The sequence below is a fragment of the Oncorhynchus clarkii genome, chromosome 5 (genome assembly GCF_045791955.1).
Source record: "Oncorhynchus clarkii lewisi isolate Uvic-CL-2024 chromosome 5, UVic_Ocla_1.0, whole genome shotgun sequence".
In the NCBI taxonomy this organism is placed as follows: domain Eukaryota; kingdom Metazoa; phylum Chordata; class Actinopteri; order Salmoniformes; family Salmonidae; genus Oncorhynchus; species Oncorhynchus clarkii.
This window is the reverse complement of record NC_092151.1, coordinates 14,393,767-14,416,811: the sequence shown is the minus strand read 5'-3', so window position 1 is coordinate 14,416,811 and position 23,045 is coordinate 14,393,767. Positions and strand designations below refer to the sequence as shown.

At 42.0% G+C, this 23,045-nt stretch overlaps 2 protein-coding genes across 3 annotated transcripts in view; one reads left to right on the top strand and one right to left on the bottom strand.

Annotated features, from left to right (window-relative positions):
* Positions 1-1,964: 1,964 nt before the first annotated feature.
* LOC139408402 (nuclear apoptosis-inducing factor 1-like) lies at positions 1,965-3,946 on the bottom strand. Its single transcript, XM_071152238.1, has 3 exons — positions 3,372-3,946; positions 3,074-3,118; positions 1,965-2,692 (listed from the first exon to the last, which is right to left on the bottom strand). The coding sequence occupies exons 1-3, from the start codon at positions 3,814-3,816 to the stop codon at positions 2,181-2,183; spliced, it is 1,002 nt and encodes a 333-aa protein (XP_071008339.1). The 5' UTR covers positions 3,817-3,946; the 3' UTR covers positions 1,965-2,180.
* Positions 3,947-11,968: 8,022 nt separating this feature from the next.
* LOC139408399 (solute carrier family 25 member 25b) overlaps positions 11,969-23,045 on the top strand; it is a 52,946-nt gene continuing 41,869 nt past the window's right edge. The window contains exon 1 of one of the 2 annotated variants that reach the window (XM_071152233.1): positions 11,969-13,619. In XM_071152233.1, coding sequence (XP_071008334.1) covers positions 13,257-13,619 — 363 coding nt within the window. In that variant the 5' untranslated portion in view covers positions 11,969-13,256. The remainder of the gene's footprint in view (positions 13,620-23,045) is intronic. The other variant, XM_071152234.1, reaches the window with a different exon arrangement.

Genomic DNA, 23,045 nt, shown 5'->3' with positions numbered 1-23,045 from the left:
GTTCGTACTGTGAGACGCCTAAGACAGCGCTACAGGGAGGCAGGACGGACAGCTGATCGTCCTCGCAGTGGCAGACCACGTGTAACAACACCTACACAGGATCAGTACATCCGAACATCACACCTGCGGGACAAGTACAGGATGGCAACAACAACTGCCCGAGTTACACCAGGAACGCACAATCCCGCCATCAGTGCTCAGACTGTCCACAATAGGCTGAGAGAGGCTGGACTGAGGGCTTGTAGGCCTGTTGTAAGGCAGGTCCTCACCAGACATCACCGGCAACAACGTCGCCTATGGGCACAAACCCACCGTCGCTGGACCAGATAGGACTGGCAAAAAGTGCTCTTCACTGACGAGTCGCGGTTTTGTCGTGGTCGGATTCGCGTTTATCGTCTAAGGAATGAGCGTTACACCGAGGCCTGTACTCTGGAGCGGGATCGATTTGGAGGTGGAGGGTCCGCCATGGTCTGGGGCGGTGTGTCGCAGCATCATCGGACTGAGCTTGTTGTCATTGCAGGAAATCTCAATGCTGTGCGTTACAGGGAAGACATCCTCCTCCCTCATGTGGTACCCTTCCTGCAGGCTCATCCTGACTTGACCCTCCAGCATGACAATGCCACCAGCCATACTGCTCGTTCTGTGCGTGATTTCCTGCCAGACAGAAATGTCAGTGTCCTGCCATGGCCAGCAAAGAGCCCGGATCTCAATCCCATTGAGCACGTCTGGGACCTGTTGGATCGGAGAGTGAGGGCTAGGGCCATTCCCCCCAGAAATGTCCAGGAACTTGCAGGTGACTTGGTGGAAGAGTGGGGTAACATCTCACAGCAAGAACTGGCAAATCTGATGCAGTCCATGAGCAGGAGATGCACTGCAGTACTTAATGCAGCTGGTGGCCACACCAGATACTGACTGTTACTTTTGATTTTGAACCCCCTTTGTTCAGGGACACATTATTCAATTTCTGTTAGTCACGTCTGTGGAACCTGTTCAGTTTATGTCTCAGTTGTTGAATCTTATGTTCATACAAATATTTACACAGGTTATGTTTGCTGAAAATAAACGCAGTTGACAGTGAGAGGACGTTTCTTTTTAAAATTAATTTGTTTCCCATGCCTATAAAGCCCTTAAATTGAAATTGACTACGGGAAGGGCACACACCAGTTTGGCCCACTTGTTGAGGATCAGCGTGGCGGGAGGTGCTGTTGCCTACCTTCATCATCTGGGTCAGCTCTTCAGGAAGTCTAGGACACAGTTGCAGGGGGGTTCAGAGCTTTGTGATGAGCTTGGAGGGCACTATGGCTTTGAAGGCTGAGCTGTAGTTGATGAACAGCATTCTTACATAGGTATTCCTCTTTTCCAAGTGGGATAGGGCAGTGTGCAATGGCGATTGCGTTGTCCGTGGATCTGTTGGTACGGTATGCAAATTGTGGTGTAGGTGATATCAACACTTCATGATGACAGAAGTGAGGGCTATGGAGTGAGTCATTTAGTTCAGTTACCTAGCTTTTTGGGGTACAGGAACAATGGTGGACATTTTGAAGCAAGTGAGGACAACAGACTGGGAAAGGGAGGTTGAATATGTCCAGAAACACTCCAACCAGCTGGTCTGCACATGCTCTTTGGATGCTGTAGAGTACCATAAAACATAGAGAACAGGTTAAAAAAGACTAAAGGAAAAACTAATATTTTATGGTATCATTTAAAGAAAGAGTTTATTTTTGTTGCATTGATTTTGAAAATAATGAGCAAATTCTGCAAAGAGATAAAAATGTGATGTAACTATGGCCCACTGGCTGTAAAGAAAAAAATATTTAATTCCAAAATCAATCTAGCCATGCTGACTAAGAAGAAAAAGGGTTATGACAATCCGGTATACTCTTTTTAGTCAGTATGGCTAGGGTCAATTACACCAATCAATAGCAGAAAATGTCAACTTCATTTTACAACCAATACAGCAACTTATCTCTATCTAGATATGTATTTCTAGAACTACAACCCTAAACCTAAATGCTTGTTCTAAGGCAACTTATTACAATTCTCTTTCTCACAAACATGAGCAAGCTCACAAATGCATTTCATACACCCTCTCTCATTCACGCACACACACACTTTCTCGTTCTCTCTCTCTCTCTCACACACAAACAAAAACAAACAAACATACACACACTGAGTCTTTATTAGCCTTCGTCTGCTGGCTGTGGAGGCGGGGTCTTGGGCCTCTGTTCTGAACCCTCTGCAGCAGCCCCAGAGCTGTTGTTGGAGTTGTCAGTCCCGCTCTGCAGGAACTTCCTCAGGTCCTTGAGAGCAGGCCTCATCATCTGAACCAGGGCCAGCAGGGCTGCCTGGGTTCCCTCCAGGGCCTGGGCCTGCCTCTCCTGGGCATAGGCCTGTGCTTCCTGGGACCTCCGGATCATCTGCAGCAGCTCGTTCTGGCCCTCCAGGTGCTGGGCAATCTGCCTCACGTGTACATTGGTGACCCGCTGTTCTTGGAGGAGCCGGGCTGAGTTGAGGGCGATGCGGCTCTTCAGCTCCTGGGGCTTGGCCTGGCTGTGTGGCGGAGAAGACGACACTGACGTCAGCATCTCCACCGGATGCGACTCCACAGCGGTCACCACGGTTGGAGTGGCTTCAGTGGTGGTGCAGTACTCCACCACACCGCCTTCCTCCAATGTGTGGTATGTGGTCTCGACTGGTGGAAAGAAAGATGGTTTTGCCTGTAAGTATAGGATTATTCACTACTGGTCTTGGAGATATACAGGCTGATTCAACTATTCATCAAGACCCTTGATTAGCTGAATGATTCAGCCTGAGAATCAGACTGAGTCCAATGTGGCTCTGTTGGTAGAGCATGGTACTTCCAACACTAGGGGTGTGGGTTTGATTCCCATGGGGGACCAGGGTGAAAATGTATACACTCAGTACTGTAAGTTGCTCTAGATAACAGCATCTGTTAAATGACTGAAATATAAATGAATTAGTGCTGTCTGTTGTTCACCTCAAGTAAAGTGCAAAATTAATTCAAAATAAATTATAATGTCAAACATTTCAAACCTTGGAATAAACTACTTACCATCTAATTTAGTCTCCTCGCATGATGCTGAAGCTGTCTGAAGGCCTATACATATCAGAGAAAGAAAAGGTCAGGAGAGGAAATTGTAAAGAAAAAAAGTGTTTTGAAAAGATTAAGCAATGTATTGAAGCAATGTTTTTCCTTTGATTTTGGGTGGCAATCTGAATAAATGGCTATTGCGACATAAATAACATTATTTACATATATTCACAACATTGGAGCTGACGAACAGTAATTCACTCTAGCTCTTTCTGCAAATTTCATTACAGTCTGGTTAAAAATATTGTGAAATTCGTACTCTCTGTGAGTGTCACGGTGGTGGCTGAACTCATAGTAACAGGTAAAGTTATCTCAGCATCTGGGTCTCCAGTAGGTAAACTGATGATAGTCGCCTCTCCCAAAAGGTTACAAATACGCTGCTGCATAGCAGTGAGGATGACGTGAACCGGAGTGCAGTCGGTAGTGGTCTCCTCAATTGCCGCCCTAGCCTGGGCCACTTTGCGCCTCACCTCGGTCTTCATATCCGACCACTTCTTCTTGACTTCAGCCAACTCTCTTGGGCATGTTGTTACAGCGTTCACCTTCTTCAGAATTTCTATCCACGCGTTATTCTTTGCTATGTGAGTGACTCCAGCATTGAAGTGGTTAACGAGTGTGTGCTTTTGTTTCTCTATTTCCTCCACAATAATTTCGACCTCCCTCTCTGAAAAATTCATTTTTCTTTTTTTTGTATTCGATGCCATATTTGAATAAATTCCTGTTTTTAAAATACAATTGTGCGTATTGTACGCAAAAATAGTAGGATTTACTCAATTGATCTGCGCAACGTAATGGCTTCCAGAATCGGCTTCTTCTTCTTCTTCCTACAAACAACGCTTACGTTCGTTCGGCTTAGATCTCCGCCCAACCTACCAATGTAGCGCCATGATTGGTTACATTCTGAGGTTATTCCAGTTTTACCTGCTACCGTTGGCTAAACCAAATGCCAATCGTTAATCCTCCCTTAACGATTTCTTTCTGTAGTAAAAACAACAACAAATTGATAAAATGATAACATTGCATTAATATATAAAATAGGCTATGTTGTGATGTGGATGTTTTGTCATGAGATGGTGAGTCTAGTCATTATGTTTTCATTTCGTATTTAAATTCACCGGTTTCCTTGTGGGTCTGACACATGTACATTTAACGATGGTGATTGGCTACTGGACCTTTCCATCATGCGCATTCCAACACCCGCGCTTTTCCAGTCACTCTTTGAACGAGTTCGTTTTGCATGGCCCGGTGCCACAGTGGGAGGAGTTTTAATTTTAGACCATGTCATCAAAGATTTTTATAACTAAGCCAAGATAGACCAGTGCCTGTCGTTATCAAATGGAACACATTTGTCATAGTGGGCAGAAAAAGCAAGGAGGTGGGCAGGCCTATTTCTATTTTGTCCTGTTTATCAAAAGTGTTGGAAAAATTGTCAATAATCAACTGACTGCCTTTCTTGATGTCTATAGTATTCTCTCGGATATGCAATCTGGTTTCCACTCAGGTTATGGTTGACTTTAAAAAAATGGTTTTAACAGCTTTCTTTTTAGAAGAATGTTGAATGGTCTTAATGTACTGCTCGAATTCCTTATAGAAAACACAGAAGAGTGTTTTTTATGAGTGAATTTACATTTATGAATATGCAATATTTCCATAAGCACAATTAGATTTATTTCTTTATGCTTATTATGGTTAAGGAAACCGAGCAGCACATTCTCCCATAAAAAAACAAAAGTCATCAAGAATATTAACAATTATAAAACTGAATATCTTTCCATAATTGTTTTACATGTAGACAATGCCAAAATAAATGCTAAACTGTTTCTGGATGCTCAACACAAAAAGGTCTCAGAGCAAGTGACGTCACCGATTGAAACGCTATTTAGCGCGAACACCGCTAACTAGCTAGCCATTTCACATCCGTTACACTCACCCCCCTTTTGACCTCCTCCTTTTCCGCAGCAACCAGTGATCCGGGTCAACAGCATCAATGTAACAGTATATCTTTAGACCGTCCCCTCGCCCATACCCGGGCCTGAACCAGGGACCCTCTGCACACATCAACAACTGACACCCACGAAGCATCGTTACCCATCGCTCCACAAAAGCCGCGGCCCTTGCAGAGCAAGGGGAACTACTACTTTAAGGTCTCAGAGCAAGTGACATCACCGATTGAAACGCTATTTAGCGCGAACACCGCTAACTAGCTAGCCATTTCACATTCGTTACATAAACAACATGAGAGTTCCAGATGGAATAGCATCAAATACTATGCCGAACTCTCTAGGTGGAACAGGGATATTGTAACGAGATAAAAAATTCCTCACAATTGAGTAACAATCCTTCTGCATTAAAAAGTTTACTCACCAGCAGGATATGATTATTAAACCAGTTCTTAAAAAATAAAGACTTGTTTCTATGCAAAATAACCTTATTGTTCCAAATTAAATACCTATGCGGGGGAAAATTATGTTTATATATTAACGACCACACTATACGAATACTTGTCTATGAAAAGCAGATAATTTTGTAGGAATCTATCAATGTTTTAGTTACAAAGTAACATAAAATTGAGGCCACCAAAACGGGGGAAGATATAATGAGGGATGAGATTTCAAATTGAAGTTGGATTCTTTAAAACCTCTAGTGACTCCCCATCCCGCATGAGGGAGCGTAATCATCGACTGACACTAATTAACATAACACAACGGACATAAATATTCCTAGAAAATATTCCTATTCATGAAAATCACAAGTGAAATATATTGAGACACAGCTTAGCCTTTTTTAATCACCCTGTCATCTCAGATTTTCAAAATATGCTTTACAGCCAAAGCTAGACAAGCATTTGTGTAAGTTTATCGATAGCCTAGCATAGCATTTTGTCCAGCTAGCAGCAGGTAACTTGGTCACGGAAATCAGAAAAGCAATCAAATTAAATCGTTTACCTTTGATGAGCTTCGGATGTTTTCACTCACGAGACTCCCAGTTAGATAGCCAATGTTCCTTTTTTCCAAAAATATTATTTTTGTAGGCGAAATAGCTCCGTTTGTTCTTCACGTTTGGCTGAGAAATCGCCCGGAAATTGCAGTCACAAAAACACAGAAAAATATTCCAAATTAGCTCCATAATATTGACAGAAACATGGCAAACGTTGTTTATAATCGATCCTCAAGGTGTTTTTCAAATATCAATTCGATAATATATCCGCCGGGACAATTGGTTTTTCAGTAGGACCGATTGGAATAATGGCTACCTCTGTATTTTACGCGAGAATCACTCTGGGAGCCATCAGGTGACCAGTTGCGCAATGTAGCCACTTACGGGTATTCTTCAACATAAATGCGTAAAACTACGTCACAATGCTGTAGACACCTTGGGGAATACGGAGAAAAAGTAATCTGGTTGATAGCCCATTCACTGCTCAATAGGGACGCATTGGATCGCAGCCCTTTCAAAACATGAGGCACTTCCGGATTGGATTTTTCTCAGGCTTTCGCATGCAATATTAGTTCTGTTATACTCACAGACAATATTTTTATAGTTTTGGAAACATTAGAGTGTTTTCTATCCTAAGCTGTCAATTATATGCATATTCTAGCATCTTGTCCTGACAAAATATCCTGTTTACTACGGGAACGTTATTTTTCCAAAAATGAAAATACTGCCCTCTAGTCACAAAAGGTTTGAAATGTTTAGCCCAATTTATCTTAAAAGTATTATTCAAAGTAGGAAAATCAAAAAAAATGAGACCACTATATTCGTATGAGTTCATAACGACAGATTTCCTAACATAATGTGTACGATTTTTCCAGATGAAGTTGAAAAACACCTGGTCAACTGCTTTACCTATTTTGTTGTCAACATGTAAGGACTAGACTGTATAAGTAAGTCTGGAAATACCTTCAGGTTTAGAAAGAAATAATCAATCTTTCAAGGATAAATCCCTCTGCAATCAATGGTTCAACTTCTTTTTGTTGAAAAAAATAATAGGTATGAAATTGAATGAGCATCTTTCCTGTTGATCCTTAAATATGGTAATTCCAAGTATGTCACTTTTCCCTTGACTGGAATATTGCATATAGAGTGTATCACACAGTCTTTAACAGCAAACAATTCACACTTATTAAGGTTTAGGCAAAGACCAGATGCTTTGGAAAATATATTTATCACATCGATTGCCCTAGTAATCTGGTCAGCATCTTTCAAAAAGAGGGTGGTGTCATCTGCAAGCTGACTTATGATAATATCTCTGTCAGCAATAGAGATCCCTTTTATATCGCTGGATTTAACAGAACTTGTAAGAAGTTGGGTTGCAAGCAGGAAGAGGTAAGGCAAAATCTGGGCAACCTTGCCTAATTCCTCTTTTCAAATCTAGGAGAAGTGCCATGCTTTAATTTAATGGAACTGTCTTCCTATTCATATAAAGAGTTATAATAGTACTAGGAGGGGTGCGTCACTTGAGTGGGTTGAGTCACTGATGTGGTCTTCCTGTCTGGGTTGGCGCCCCCCTTGGGTTGTGCTGTGGCGGAGATCTTTTGTAGGCTATACTCGGCCTTGTCTCAGGATGGTAAGTTGGTGGTTGAAGATATCCCTCTAGTGGTGTGGGGGCTGTGCTTTGGCAAAGTGGGTGGGGTTATATCCTGCCTGATTGGCCCTGTCCCGGGGTACATCAGACGGGGCCACAGTGTCTCCTGACGCCTCCTGTCTCAGCCTCCAGTATTTATGATGCAGTAGTTTATGTGTCGGGGGGCTAGGGTCAGTCTGTTATATCTGGAGTATTTTTCCTGTCTTATCCGGTGTCCTGTGTGAATTTAAGTATGCTCTCTAATTCTTTCTCTCTCTCTCTCTGAGGACCTGAGTCCTAGGACCATGCCTCAAGACTACCTGGTATGATGACTCCTTGTTGTCCCCAGTCCACCTGACCGTGCTGCTGCTCCAGTTTCAACTGTTCTGCCTGCGGCTATGGAACCCTGACCTGTTCACTGTGATTACTATTATTTGACCATGCTGGTCATTTATGAACATTTGAACATCTTGGCCATGTTCTATTATAATTTCCACCTGGCACAGCCAGAAGAAGACTGGCCACCCCTCATAGCCTGATTCCTCTCTAGGTTTCTTCCTAGGTTTTGGCCTTTCTAGAGAGTTTTTCCTAGCCACCGTGCTTCTACATCTGCATTGCTTGCTGTTTGGGGTTTTAGGCTGGGTTTCTGTACAGCACTTTGATATATCAACTGATGTAAATCAATTTTATTTTATTTTATTTACTACAAAATAATTCCCCAAAACCAAATTTCTCAAGGGAGAGAAATAGAAACTCATGTTCCACTGAATCGAAGGCTTTATAAAAGTCTAAGAAGACAATAAATCTATCTTCGAGGATTAGATCAGAATAGTCAATAAGGTCTAACACCAGTTGGATATTATTAGAGATATGTCTATTCCTCATGAAGCCAGATTGGGTCTCTTCTATAATTGAGTCCAATACTGCCTTCATTCTTTTTGCAAATATAGAGGCTAATATTTTGTAGTCATTATTGAGCAGACAGATTGGACGCCAATTATCGAGGAGAAGCAAGTTTTTCTTGGGCTTAGGTATTAATGTAATCATACCTTGAGTCAAACTGGGAGGGAGACTATTATTTGCAATGCTTTCAGAAAATACCTCCAACAGAAATAGGGCTAACTGTTGAGAAAATTATTTGTAAAACTCAGCAGATATACCATCAGTCCCAGGAGACTTGTTATTTTGAAGGTGTTCAATAGAATAAATTATCTATTCAAACTATAATAGGGTCATCACACTGTTCCCTCTCAGCATCCCCAATTGATTTCACTTTACATTATTTGTTAACCCCCTAGCATTGAGTCAAACTATAGACAACGACAATGTGGAATATAGAACAAAGTACTACGAGCTAAACAACAATCGCAAATCAAATAAGAATGAAAGGAAACCAGCGTTGCACACCATATACAGTTGAAGTCGGAAGTTAATAAACACCTTAGCCAAATACATTTAAACTCAGTTTTTCACAATTCCTGACATTAAATACTAGTAAAAATTGACTGTCTTAGGTCAGTTAGGATCACCACTTTATTTTAAGAATGTTAAATGTCAGAATAATAGTAGAAATAATGATTTATTTCAGCTTATATTTCTTTCATCACATTCCCAGTGGGTCAGAAGTTTACATACACTCAATTAGTATTTGGTAGCGTTGCCTTTAAATTGTTTAACTTGGGTCAAATGTTTCGGGTAGCCTTCCACAAGCTTCCCACAATAAGTTGGGTGAATTTTGGCCTATTCCTCCTGACAGAGCTGGTGTAACTGAGTCAGGTTTTTTATAGGCCTCCTTGCTCGCACACACTTTTTCACAATTGGCCTAGCATCATCCGGGTTAGGGAGGGGTTGGCCGGTAGGGATATCCTTGTCTCATGCGCACCAGCAACTCCTGTGCAACACCGACACATTGGTGCGGCTGGCTTCCGGGTTGGATGCGCGCTGTGTTAAGAATCTCTCCCGAGCCCGTACGGGAGTTGTAGCGATGGGACAAGATAGTAGCTACTAAAACAATTGGATACCACGAAATTGGGGAGAAAACGGGGTAAAAATTCACAAAAAAAAAAGAAATACATCCACAGGTACATCTCCAATTGACTCAAATGATGTAAATTAGCTTATCAGAAGCTTCTAAAGCCATGACATCATTTTCTGGAATATTCCAAGCTGTTTACAGGCACAGTCAACTTAGTGTATGTAAACTTCTGACCCACTGGAATTGTGATACAGTGAATTATAAGTGAAATAATCTGTCTGTAAACAATTGTTGGAAAAATGACTTGTTTCATGCACAAAGTAGATGTCCTAACCGACTTGCCAAAACTATAATTTGTTAACAACAAATTTGTGGAGTGGTTGAAAAACGAGTTTTAATGACTCCAACCTAAGTGTATGTAAACTTCTGACTTCAACTGTAGATATAAATGATTGAGTGACAGTAGTTTAGCATAACAAAGCTAACTTCCAGAACAAGAAGGAGTTTGCTCACTGCCTATACTGCATGTAAAAATATCAGAAGTGAGAGAACAAATAAAATAGTAAATATCCATTACTCCAGTGCAGTAAGAACAAAGGTTAAATCACCTTAAAGCCGGGAGTGGGATCTGCACACATCAGAGGTAGCTATCTATAGGTAGCCTATGTTGACCACCAGGCACAGCTTATGACAGTTCTCAAGGAGGAAGGTTGATTTCGGATCCTGTGATGAAAGTGCGCCCTCCGATGAAGTAAGCCGCTTTTCCTTATTTTCGTGCTTTTTCCATACTGGCCACAGTTTCTCCCTCTTTTCTCTGTCTGCTTTCGAGAGGTCTTCAGCAATCCGCAGATTTTTATCACTTAGGAAAGTAGATTTCTTGGCTGCTTTCCAAATGGCATCCCCGTATATCCGTGATGTGAATTGGAGAATGACACCTCTGGGCTTGGAGTCACCCTGCCTTCTCGTGCCGAGCGATGTACAGTGTCGACAACATCTGCTATCTTAGCCTTCTCCACAGGTAGGATAGCTTGGCAGACTTTGATGGTCTCTTGCCGCACATTCTCCTCATCTGCACCGGGAACTCTATACAGTCTCAGATTCCACCGTCTGGTGTAGCTTTCGAGTTCCGTGATTCTTCTTTGGCACAAGTTCATCTATCCCTCTCCTTTTCGAAACACTCTTCAATGAGGGCGACCTTCTTCTTAGCATCCTTAATTTACATGCATGCAAAGTCAACAGTTTTTTTTAAGCCCTCGATTTTCATTGCGTTCCATTTTCTCTATGGCATCGGACCTTGCATTGATGAGCCTAGAAAGAGTGGCGATAACATCATTGGCAGCGGCATCTTGGCCCAGTTCAAACATGCCTTTCTTGGAAGCTGGAGGTTTGCTTGGGGTTATAGGCAAAGAAGGAAAATCCTCGTCTGATACGGTTATTGATGTCACCATTGCTCTTGATTCTAAGCAATATTGTGCTGCTATTTTTATTGACTTGGCCAAAGCTTTTGATGCGGTAGAGCATTCCATTCTTGTGGCCGGCTAAGGAGTATTGGTGTCTCTGAGGGGTCTTTGGCCTGGTTTGCTAACTACCTCTCTCAAAGAGTGCAGTGTATAAAGTCAGAAAATCTGCTGTCTCAGCCACTGCCTGTCACCAAGGGAGTACCCCAAGGCTCAATCTTAGGCCCCACGCTCTTCTCAATTTACATCAACAACATATCTCAGGCAGTAGAAAGCTCTCATCCATTTGTATGCAGATGATAGTCTTATACTCAGCTGGCCCCTCCCCGGATTTTGTGTTAAATTCTCTACATCAAAGATTTCTTGGTGTCCAACAAGCTTTCTCTACCCTTAACCTTGTTCTGAACACCTCCAAAACAAAGGTCATGTGGTTTGGTAAGAAGAACGCCCCTCTTCCCACAGGTGTTATTACTACCTCTGAGGGTTTAGAGCTTGAGGTAGTCACCTCATACAAGTACTTGGGAGTATGGATAGACAGCCTTTCTCTCAGCACATATCAAAGCTGCAGGCTAAAGTTAAATATAGACTTGGTTTCCTCTATCGTAATCGCTTCTCTTTTATAGATGGCAGGTAAGGGTGCTCTTGAGCGGCTAGATTTTCTTTACCAATCGGCCATCAGATTTGCCACCAATGCTCCTTATAGGACACATCACTACACTCTATACTCCTTTGTAAACTGGTCATCTCTGTATACCCGTCGCAAGACCCACTGGTTGATGCTTATTTGTGTGATGTATTGTTGTCTCTACCTTCTTGTCCTTTGTGCTGTTGTCTGTGCCCAATAATGTTTGTACCATGTTTTGTGCTGCTACCATGTTGTGTTGCTACCATGCTGTGTTGTCATGTGTTGCTGCCTTGCTATGTTGTTGTCTTACATCTCTCTTTATGTAGTGTTGTCTCTCTTGTTGTGATGTGTGTTTTGTCCTATATTTATATTGTATTTATTTTACATTTTTAATCCCAGGCTCCCGTCCCAGCAGGAGGCCTTTTGCCTTTTGGTAGACCGTCATTGTAAATAAGAATTTGTTCTTAACTGACTTGCCTAGTTAAATTAAGGTTCAATCATTTTTTATTTTTTTTAAAGCCAAGCACGAGCTAGTGAGATTCTATTGGCAAGTTCTAGCGTTTATTTGCAAATTTCCATTAGGGAACTTGCTATGTGAAGTGCGCATGAACAATAACTAAATTCACCCTTGCAATAAACAACACCATTTTTAGAAAGTCTACAAAACACAGTCCACTCTGTTTCTTACAAATTCTAGTTTTAGAAACAGAAAACAGTATGGAGATCAAATGTTCCATCAATGAGAAAATTAGCAGAATGTCTGCCAAAATCCATTGCGCTCCATCTTTTCTCATTTCTGGCCACTGGGCTTCCTATCATCACCATATTTGGTAGTGAGCAGAAACAGCAACCGAATGCGTCACATTTATACATCCGGTGAAATATCTGGCTCATAGCTGGTTCTTTCTGTTATTCCATTGGTCAAGTGGTAACTCACCACCAACTCGGGGAACCGGGCCATGCAAAACGAACTGGCCCAATTTGTGGCAGGAACAGCCCTCTTACTATACCGGTTTATTATGTGTCATCACTATCAAACCGACCGCCAATTCAAACGGGAGGATTTCGCCGGCGCCTTAGTCAAGACAGGAAAGTGGACCTCTTCACGACCAGTAGAAGGTATCTCTGAAGTGATTTTCGTGGCACTGAAACTTGTCTAACGTTACATTCCAATCCGCGTGCGGCTCAGCATCCACCTCCTCGTTTCTCAGCTGTAGCTAACGTTAGCTGGCTAATATGCCAGTTGCTAGTAAACCAAACAGAGTTAGCAGATAATAAGTCAACCGTTTTGGACTAAACAGGCATAACAGTGAAATAAGAAAGTTACATTGCAAAGTCTACAACATTTGACTGTTTTGTCTGTAGTTACTACTTTAGCAATCCTTAACAATGTGGGGTTATAACGCACGTGACATGGTGGCGAAAATAGACGGCTAGCAAAGCTACCACACGTCACCTTAAATTTCGATATTGTAAAATATCGTCATTTATTGTAGTAGTTTGACATTATTGGTTCCATCCGTATGATGCACCAGCAAGGGACTTTTGTGTCACCCTTACTCAGCGGGGTCTTTTGTCAATGCCGAACAGAGGATGCTTCTGACCCGGGTGGAGGGTTCGGGGGTGCTGGGGGCGCATCCTCATCATCTTTCACAGCCTCACCTCTAACTCGGGAGCGTCCGTTGTCAGTAGAAATCACAGGTTCCTGTGATGACTCCTGTGAGCCATCATACCCATGCGAACTTTGTGGTGGACCCGAGCAGGACCATAGACTAAAAGTGCTGTTTCAAGTCCTGGACGTGAATGGTGATGGGGGCATCTGCGTCAACGACCTGTCCATTGGGCTCAAGAAACTGGGGGTTCATCGCACTGAGCTCGAGCTTATGGTAAGTGTGAGGGTTCATATCTCGATATAGAGTAAATCAATGACTTATTGTGATGTAGTAGGTGAAAAGCAGTGAGTTCAAGCAAGATATTTAGCACTGTGACAGGATAAACAGTTTATGTTGACTCCCTGGTTAAGTGGTTTTAATTATTATTTTTTTAGTTGGTGGGAAATATGAGTTTTCTAGCCCATAAAGTCCTATAACAGATGTCATTGATTTAAGATTAGTGTCTAATATGGAATGTTGTGAAAATGTGAATTTTCAATTTCCGTAGGTTCCCACTCAGTTGTTCTTATACAGTGCATGTCCCTTAAAGATGCAGTCCGGGATCTTGAGCGCTTACAAATTTTTAAAATGTTATGCAAATTTCAGGACTTAACGTGGATGACAGTACACATTTGGGCACAATTTTCAAGGACCCATTTTGGCTTGTGAGCACTACTTTCAAATCTACTAGCTGAAATTATGCAAAAACTCTGGAGCATCACTTCCATGAGACTGTGGTTCTAGGCAGTTGCAAAGAAAAAGCCAGATCTCAGACTGGCCAATAAAAATAAAATATTAAGATGGGCAAAAGAACACAGACACTGGACAGAGGAACTCTACCGAGAAGGCCAGCATCCCGGACTCGCCTCTTCACTGTTGACTGGTGTTTTGTGGGTACTATTAAATGAAACTGCCAATTGAGGACTTGTGAGGCATTTTGTTTCTCAAACTAGATACACCAATGTACTTGAGCCTGTAATTGAACCCACACATGCTGATGCTCCAGATACTCAACTAGTCTAAAGGACAGTTTTATTGCTTCTTTAATCAGAACAACAGTTTTCAGCTGTGCTAACATAATTGTAAAAGGGTTTTCTAATGATCAATTAGCCTTTTAAAATGATAAACTTGGATAAGCTAACACAATGTGCCATTGGAACACAGGAGTGATGGTTGCTGATAATGGGCCTCTGTATGCCTATGTAGATATTCCATAGAAAATCTGCCGTTTCCAGCTACAATAGTCATTTACAACATTAACAGAAATACAGTGCAGATATTAATTCATTCGATGTTATTTTAATTGACCAAAAATGTGCTTTTCTTTAAAAAACAAGGACATTTTCTAAGTGACCCCAAACTTTTGAAGGGTAGTATACATAAAACTAAAGAGGGGCTGAGGAGGAGTATGCTATAGCAAGGATCACCAACCGGTCGATCGCGATCGATCACCAAACGTTTATGTAGAAAAGCTCCTCTTTTCTCTTTATTTTTTTTCGTCTTGCTCTGTTGGCGGTCAGTGGACTTGATTCAGAAGCCCTGCGCGCCGGGTAGGCAAAGTGTTCCCCTTTTGAACCATTTTATTTGTCTGAAGGGACACATTCTGCCAATCCGGCAAACCAGGACCGCTGTGGCCTAATCAAGTGCGCCTACAGCGCTGGCCAATCGGATAGCTCAAATCACCGTGCCTACAGCTTCCACGACCCCAGAGCAAATTTTCATACTAGCCTACGTGAGATTTCATAACTTTTAAAACCATGATCTGAAAGACTGTCAAAGAATACAGCGAAGAGTTGCTGTTTTTGAGTGCGTTCATGTCTGTGTTTCTTCAGCTCTGTCAACCCTGTTTTTATTCAACACTTTTACAAAACATGAAATGCTTTTCTTCCTACTTCCACTCGCGCTGTGATGAATGAGTAACAAAGTTTATTGATAGGTCTGCATTTTTATTATTAGCAGCTCGTAGTGTCTTTTAATATCAATAAATATTTTACTTTCTCTGGTCATGGGTACAACATGAAGACTGTGTCCCCTGTCTCTGGTCAGACTCACCATAGGAAAGGGTAGAGCAGGGACCGTGAGAGGTGGACCCTCTGTTGCTCTCCCTCCCTCCACAGGTACCATCAATCCAGTAAAATAAAAAACCAAATGATTTCAATTTATGCTCAGCTGTGCCTCAAGTGATACAACAACTGATCTATTTTGTTATCAAAGCTCGAGTTTAATATATAATATGGGCTGAGAAGAACTTATGTATTAAGCCTACTGCACAAACCTAATTCCTACAGAACTGTTTTTATTAGGTTAATGTTGCATAGGCTTACATTTTGTTTAAAGTCATGGGGGAGAAAAAAATCTTAGTGGCAGGTCTCGGCTAGCTTTTTGACTGTGAAAGTGATCTTGACTCAAAGGTTGGTGACCACTGGGCTATAGCTTAAAGAGATGGCTCTTCCTATTTGTATGTTTCTACATCAGGGGTGAGCAATAATTTTGTCTCGAGGGCCACATCGGGATTTCAAAATTCAGACCGATTTTTTTTGTTGTTGGCAAAAGCAATTTGTGGGCCAGAAAAATGTATCTTTTTAAAAAAAAAAAAGTTTTTACATGTAGGTCTATAATAATGTCTGCATACTTTCTATCAGATGTTCAAGAGTTACCTGGAGTGTTTTTACTTCTTTTTTTTTACACAAAATAATAATTTCCCAAAAACCTTCCGAGGGCCAGATTGAATGGGCTCATACAGTGCAAAGTATTCAGCCCCCTTTCCATTTTCCACATTTTGTTACGTTAGCCTTATTCTAAAATTGATAACATTCATTTTCCTCATCACTCTAAACACAATACCCCATAATAACAAAGTGAAACAGGTTTTAAACTGTTGCAAATTTATATTAAAAAAATAAATAAAACAGATGCCTTATTTACATATGTATTCAAATGAGCTTAGGTGCATCCTGTTTCCATTGATCATCCTTGATGTTTCTACAACTTGATTGGAGTCCACCTGTGGTAAATTCAGTTGATTGAACATGATATGCCTTTCCAAACACCTGTCTATATAATGTCCAACAGTTGACAGTGCATGTCAGAGCAAAAACCAAGCCACGAGGTTAAAATAATTGTCCGTATAGCTCCCAGACAGGATTGTGTCAAGAAAGATCTGGGGAAGGGTACCAACACATTTCTGCTGCATTAAAGATTCCCAAGAGCACAGTGGCCCCCATCATTCTTAAATGGAAGAAGTTAGGAATCACCAAGACTCTTCCTAGAGCTGGCTGCCTGACCAAACTGAGCAATCGGTGGAGAAGGGCCTTGGTCAGAGAGGTGGCCAAGAACCCAATGGTCACTCTGACAGAGCTCCAGAGTTCCTTTGTAAAGGTGGGAGAACCTTCCAGAAGGACAACCATCTCTGCAGCACTCCAACAATCAGGCTTTTATGTTAGTGGCTAGACGGAAGCCACTCATTAGTATAAGGCACATGACAGCTCGCTTGGAGTTTACCAAAAGGCACCTAAAGGACTCTGACCATGAGAAGCAAGATTCTCTGGTCTGATGAAACCAAGATTGAACTTTTTGGCCTGAATGCCAAGCATCACGTCTGGAGGAAACCTGGCACCATCCCTACGGTGAAGCATGGTGTTGGCAGCATCATGCTGTGGGGATATTTTTCAGTGGCAGGGACTGGGAGACTTCAGGATTGAGGGAAAGCTGAACGGAGCAAAGTACAGCAAGATCCTTGATGAACACCTGCTCCAGAGCGCTCCGGACCTCAGACTGGGGTCAAAGGTTCATCTTCCAACAGGACAACAACCCTAAGCACACAGCCAAGACAACGCAGGAGTGGCTTTTGGGACAAGTCTCTGAATGTCCTTGAGTGGCCCGGCCAGAGCCCAGCTGTGTAGCGACACTCCCCATCCAACCTGACAAAGCTTGAGAGGATCTGCAGAGAAGAACTGTAAAAACTCCCCAAATACAGGTGCACCAAGCTTGTAGCGTCATACCCAAGATGACTTGAGGCTGTAATCGCTGCCAAAGGTTATTTAACAAAATACTGAGTGAAGGGTCTGAATACTTATACAAACTGAAATATCACATTTAGATATCTTATACATTTGCAAAAATGTTCATCTGTTTTTTGTTTGTCATGGGGTATGGGGTAGATTAATTAGGGGGGACTATTTAATCCATTTTAGAATAAGGCTGTAACGTAACAACAAAATAAGTCAAGGGGTCTGAATACTTTTCGAATGCACTGTTGCCCACCCCTTTAATTATTCCTCTACATATTTTCACAGAGGGCCTCTAATGCAAAAATGAAGGGCAACAACAACTTTTCTCAAGTAAATAAAATAATTTAAGCCAAAAATGCTGTCAGGGGCAACAAAGGAAAGGGGGAGGCTATCCCACCAAAGTGATATGAGGAAAAACACGTTTTTGAATAAGAGATCAGATGGAAATGTGAGGTCACTTATGGACACGTGAGCTCCCCTTGTCCAAATGCCTTACAAAGCAAAGATATTTGAGACCACCACAGGAAACCAGTAAATTTAGGTCAAATCCCAGACTAAGGCAGGGCTCAGGAATTAGGTAATGCCACACAACATTTCATTTACTTAGCAGATGGCCTATCTGTCATCTGTCAAATACAGGATAATTTCTGACTTTTATGACAAATTATCAAGTCAATAACAGCTCACGAGTTTACATTAGTAAATTCCTTTTTTTGTAAACATAATTCCTTTCCCTAAATTACATAACCCAATTAATTTAGTTAGGTCTAATATGGAGTGCTGTATGACTCAGTTGGTAGAGCATGGCGCTTGCACCGTCAGGGTTGAGGGTTTGATTCCTGGGGCCACCCATAATTAAAAAGAATGTATGCACACATGACTGTAAGTCACTTTGGATAAAGGCGTCTGCTAAATGTCATATTTATACTGAACATAAATGTGAAGTGTTGGTTTCATGAGCTGAAATAAAAGATAACAGAAATGTTCCATACTCTGCACACATTTGTTTACATCCCTGTTAGTGAGCATTTCTTCTTTGCCAATATAATCCATCTACCTGACAGGTCTGGCATATCAAGAAGCTGATTAAACAGCATGATCATTACACAGATGCACCTTGTGCTGGGGACAATAAAAGGTCACTCTAAAATGTGCAGTTTTGTCACATAACACAATGCCACAGATGTGTCAAGTTTTGAGGGAGTGTTCAATTGGCATGCTAACTAAAGGAAGGTCCACCAAAGATGTTGCCAGAAAATGTTGTTAATTTCTCTATCATACACCGCCTCTGTCGTCTTAGAGAATTTGGCAGTACGTCCAACCGGCCTCACAACCACAGACCACGTGTAACCATGCCAGTCCAGGACCTCCACATCCGGCTTCTTTATCTGCGGGATCGTCAGAGACCAGCCACCTGGACAGCTGATAAAACTGAGGAGTATTTCTGTCTGTAATAAAGCCCTTTTGTGGGGGGAAACTCATTCTGATTGACTGGGCCTGGCTCCCCAGTGAGTGGGCCTATGCCCTCCCTCCCAGATCTACCCATGACTGCGCCCTGTCCAGTCGTGAAATCCATAGATTAGGGCCTAATTCATTTATTTCTATTGACTGATTTCCTTCTATGAACTGTAACTCGGTTTAAAAGTTATTCCGTTTTATATTTTGGTTCAGTGTATATATAGAATAGCTTATGCTATATTTCATGGAGGCTACTGTGCACTGTTTTAGACCTGCCCTACTGTGTTTTGTATTGTATGGGTGAAGTAGTTGATATTGGAGATACAATCCTGGGTTCCTGGTGGTTTTGAGCATTTGCCAGACTGATTCGACACGTGAAGGTTTACAATTGTCTAGTACTTTCCCCCATTGTTCAGAGAGCAGTGGCAGAACAACCACATGGATATGCTTGCCCACTCTGCAGATAGGCAAAGGTCATGGGGGCATATTTTTGCTGCCTGTGACATCCACTATCTATGATCTTGTCTCACACTTTCACATCGAAAAGAAGCAAAGTCATGCTCTTTTTGTTCCTCTTCAAAATGGAGCCCAATAACTTGTTTTCAGTTCCTGACCATCTTCTGAAACATTTGGTTTAATATTAGCCTTGGTAAACCTGCATTTGTTGACTCAAGGTTAACCACCACCGTGGTCTCTTTTAGATAAAACTGTTTCGAATATGGATTTGCTTTTGACCAAAAATATTTATTTTCTCTGCAATCTGTTTTAGTGGTTTGGCTGTCTAGTCAGGTCGTGATTCATATTTCAAATCAAATTTTATTAGTCACATGCACCGAATACAACAGGTAGTAGACCTTACAGTGAAATGCTTACTTACGAGCCCCTAACCAACAATGCAATTTAAAAAAAATACGGATATGAATAAGAACAAAAAGTAACAAGTAATTAAAGAGCAGCAGTAAATAACAATAGCGAGACTATATACGGGGGGGTACCAGTACAATGTGCAGGGGCACCGGTTAATTGAGGTAATATGTAGGTAGAGTTCTTAAAGTGACAATGCATAGATGATAACGACAGAGTAGCAGCGGTGTAAAAGAGAAAGGGGGGGCAATGCAAATAGTCTGGGTAGCCATTTTGATGTTCAGGAGTCTCATGGCTAGGGGGTAGAAGCTGTTTAGAAGCCTCTTGGACCTAAAATTGGCGCTCTGTTACCGTTTGCCATGCGGTAGCAGAGAGAACAGTCTGACTAAGGTGGCTGGAATCTTTGACAATTTTTAGGGCCTTAGTCTGACACCGCCTGATATAGAGGTCCTGGATGGCAGGAAGATTGCCTCAGTGATGTACTGGGCTGTTCGCACTACCCTCTGTAGTGCCTTGCGGTCGGAGTCCGAGCAGTTGCTATACCAGGCGGGGATGCAACCAGTCAGGATGCTCTAGATGGTGCAGCTGTAGAACCTTTTGAGGATCTAAGGACCCATGCCAAATATTTTCTCCTGAGTCTCCTGAGGGGGAATAGGTTTTGCCGTGCCAGTCTTCACGACTGTCTTGGTGTGCTTGAACCATGTTAGTTTGTTGGTGATATGGACACCAAGGAACTTGAAGCTCTCAACCTGCTCCACTGCAGCCCCGTCGATGAGAATGGGGGCGTGCTCGGTTCTCTTTTTCCTGTTGTCCACAATCATGTCCTTTTGTCTTGATCATGTTGAGGTTGTTGTCCTGGTACCACACGGCCAGGTCTCTGACTTCCTTCCTATAGGCTGTCTTGTCGGTGATCAGGCCTACCACTGTTCTGTTATCGGCAAACTTAATGATGCTGTTGGAGTCGTGCCTGGCTGTGCAGTCATGAGTGAACAGGGAGTACAGGAGGGGACTGAGCACGTACCCTTGAGTGGCCCCTGTGTTGAGGATGTGTTACCTACCCCAGTGTCCTTAGCTTATTGATGATCTTTGAGGGCACTATGATGTTGAACGCTGTGCTGTAGCCAATGAATGGCATTCTCACATAGGTGTTCATTTTGTCCAGGTGGGAAAGGGGAGTGTGGTGTGCAATAGTGATTGCATAGTCTGTGGATCTGTTGGGGCGGTATGCAAATTGGAGTGGGTCTAGGGTTTCTGGGATGATGGTGTTGATGTGAGCCATGACCGGCCTTTCAAAGCACTTCATGGCTACAGACGTGAGTGCTACAGGTCTGTAGTCATTTAGGCAGGTTGCCTTTGTGTTCTTGGGCACAGGCACTATGGTGGTCTGCTTAAAACATGTTGGTATTACAGACTCAGACAGGGAGAGGTTGAAAATGTCAGTGAAGACACTTGCCAGTTGGTCAACGCATGCTCGCAGTACACGTCCTGGTAATCAGTCTGGCCCTGCGGCCTTGTGAATGTTGACCTGTTTAAAGGTCTTACTTACATCGGTTGCGGAGAGCATGATCACACAGTCTTCCGGAACAGCTGGTGCTCTCATGCATGTTTCAGTGTTATTTGCCTCGAAGCGAGCATAGAAGTAGTTTAGGCAGGCTTGTGTTACTGGGCAGCTCTCGGCTGTGCTTCCCTTTTGTAGTCTGTAATGGTTTGCAAGCCCTGCCATATCCGACGAGCGTCAGAGCCGGTGTAGTATGTTTCGATCTTAGTCCGGTATTGATGCTTTGCCTGTTTAACGCTTCGTCGGAGGGCTTAGTGGAATTTCTTATAAGCTTCCGAGTTAGAGTCCCGCTCCTTGAAAGCGGCAGCTCTAGCATTTAGCTCAGTGCAGATGTTGCCTGTGATCCATCGGCCGATTATTGGAGGACAACAAAAAAAAGCAGATACCGATTAATCGGCCTATTTTTAATAATAATAATAATAATAATAATAATAATAATAATAAAATACGTATTTAAAAAAAAATATGTAATGACAATTACAACAATACTGAATGAACACTTTTAACTTAATATAATACATCAATAAAATCAATTTAACCTCAAATAAATAATGAAACATGTTCAATTTGATTTAAATAATGCAAAAACAAAGTGTTGAAAAAAGTGAAAGTGCAATATGTGCCATATAAAAATCTAACGTTTAAGTTCCTTGCTCAGAACATGAGAACATATGAAAGCTGGTGGTTCCTTTTAACATGAGTCTTCAATATTCCCAGGTAAGAAGTTTTAGGTTGTAATTGTTATAGGAATTATAGGACTATTTCTCTCTATACGATTTGTATTTCATATACCTTTGACTATTGGATGTTCGTATAGGCACTTTAGTATTGCCAGTGTAACAGTATAGCCTCCGTCCCTCTCCTCGCAGTTCCTGCAAGAGGAAGGCATTGATGCTATGGACTGGCCCGCCCGTTCCCCAGACCTGAATCCAATTGAGCACATCTGGGACATCATGTCTCGCTCCATCCACCAACGCCACGTTGCACCACAGATTGTCCGGGAGTTGGCAGATGCTTTAGTCCAGGTCTGGGAGGAGATCCCTCAGGAGACCATCCGCCACCTCATCTGGAGTATGCCCAGGCGTTGTAGGGAGGTCATACAGGCACGTGGAGGCCACACACACTACTGAGCCTCATTTTGACTTGTTTTAAGGACATTACATCAAAGTTGGATCAGCCTGGAGTGTGGTTTTCCACTTTTAATTTTGAGTATGATTCCAAATCCAGACCTCCATGGGTTGATACATTTGATTTCCATTGATAATTTTAGTGTGATTTTTGTTGTCAGCACATTCAACTATGTAAAGAAAAAAGTATTTAAGAATATTTCATTCATTCAGATCTAGGATGTTATTTTAGTGTTCCCTTTATTTTTTTGAGCAGTGTATTTTTTTAACGTAAATAATCGATACAATTGAAGACTGGATGATCTTTGTTCAATACAGGAAGAAAACAAACTGTAGCATGCTGTCTGGTCACGCGCCTCTATTTAACAGTACACTTCAAATGACCCTCGTTCAAGATGGCCGTACTTCATTACACAAAGGAATAACCTCAACCAATTTCTAAAGACTGTTGACATCCAGTAGAAGCGATAGGAACTGCAAGAAGGTCGCTTAGAAATCTGGATTCCCAATGAAAACCCATTGAAAAGAGTGACCTCAAAAAACAAATCTGAATGGTTTTTGCCTGATAAATAAGTTATGTTATACTCACAGACATGATTCAAACAGTTTTAGAAACTTCAGTGTTATCCAAATCTACTAATAA

Bases quoted from the DNA above. Each gene is read 5' to 3' on its own strand.
- LOC139408402 (XM_071152238.1), bottom strand. From the start codon at position 3,816: ATGGCATCGAATACAAAAAAAAGAAAAATGAATTTTTCAGAGAGGGAG. The intron at 3,119-3,371 runs GTACGAATTTCA...TGATATGTATAG, and splicing joins CACCGTGACACTCACAGAGA to GCCTTCAGACAGCTTCAGCA. The intron at 2,693-3,073 runs GTAAGTAGTTTA...TCTTTCCACCAG, and splicing joins CGAGGAGACTAAATTAGATG to TCGAGACCACATACCACACA.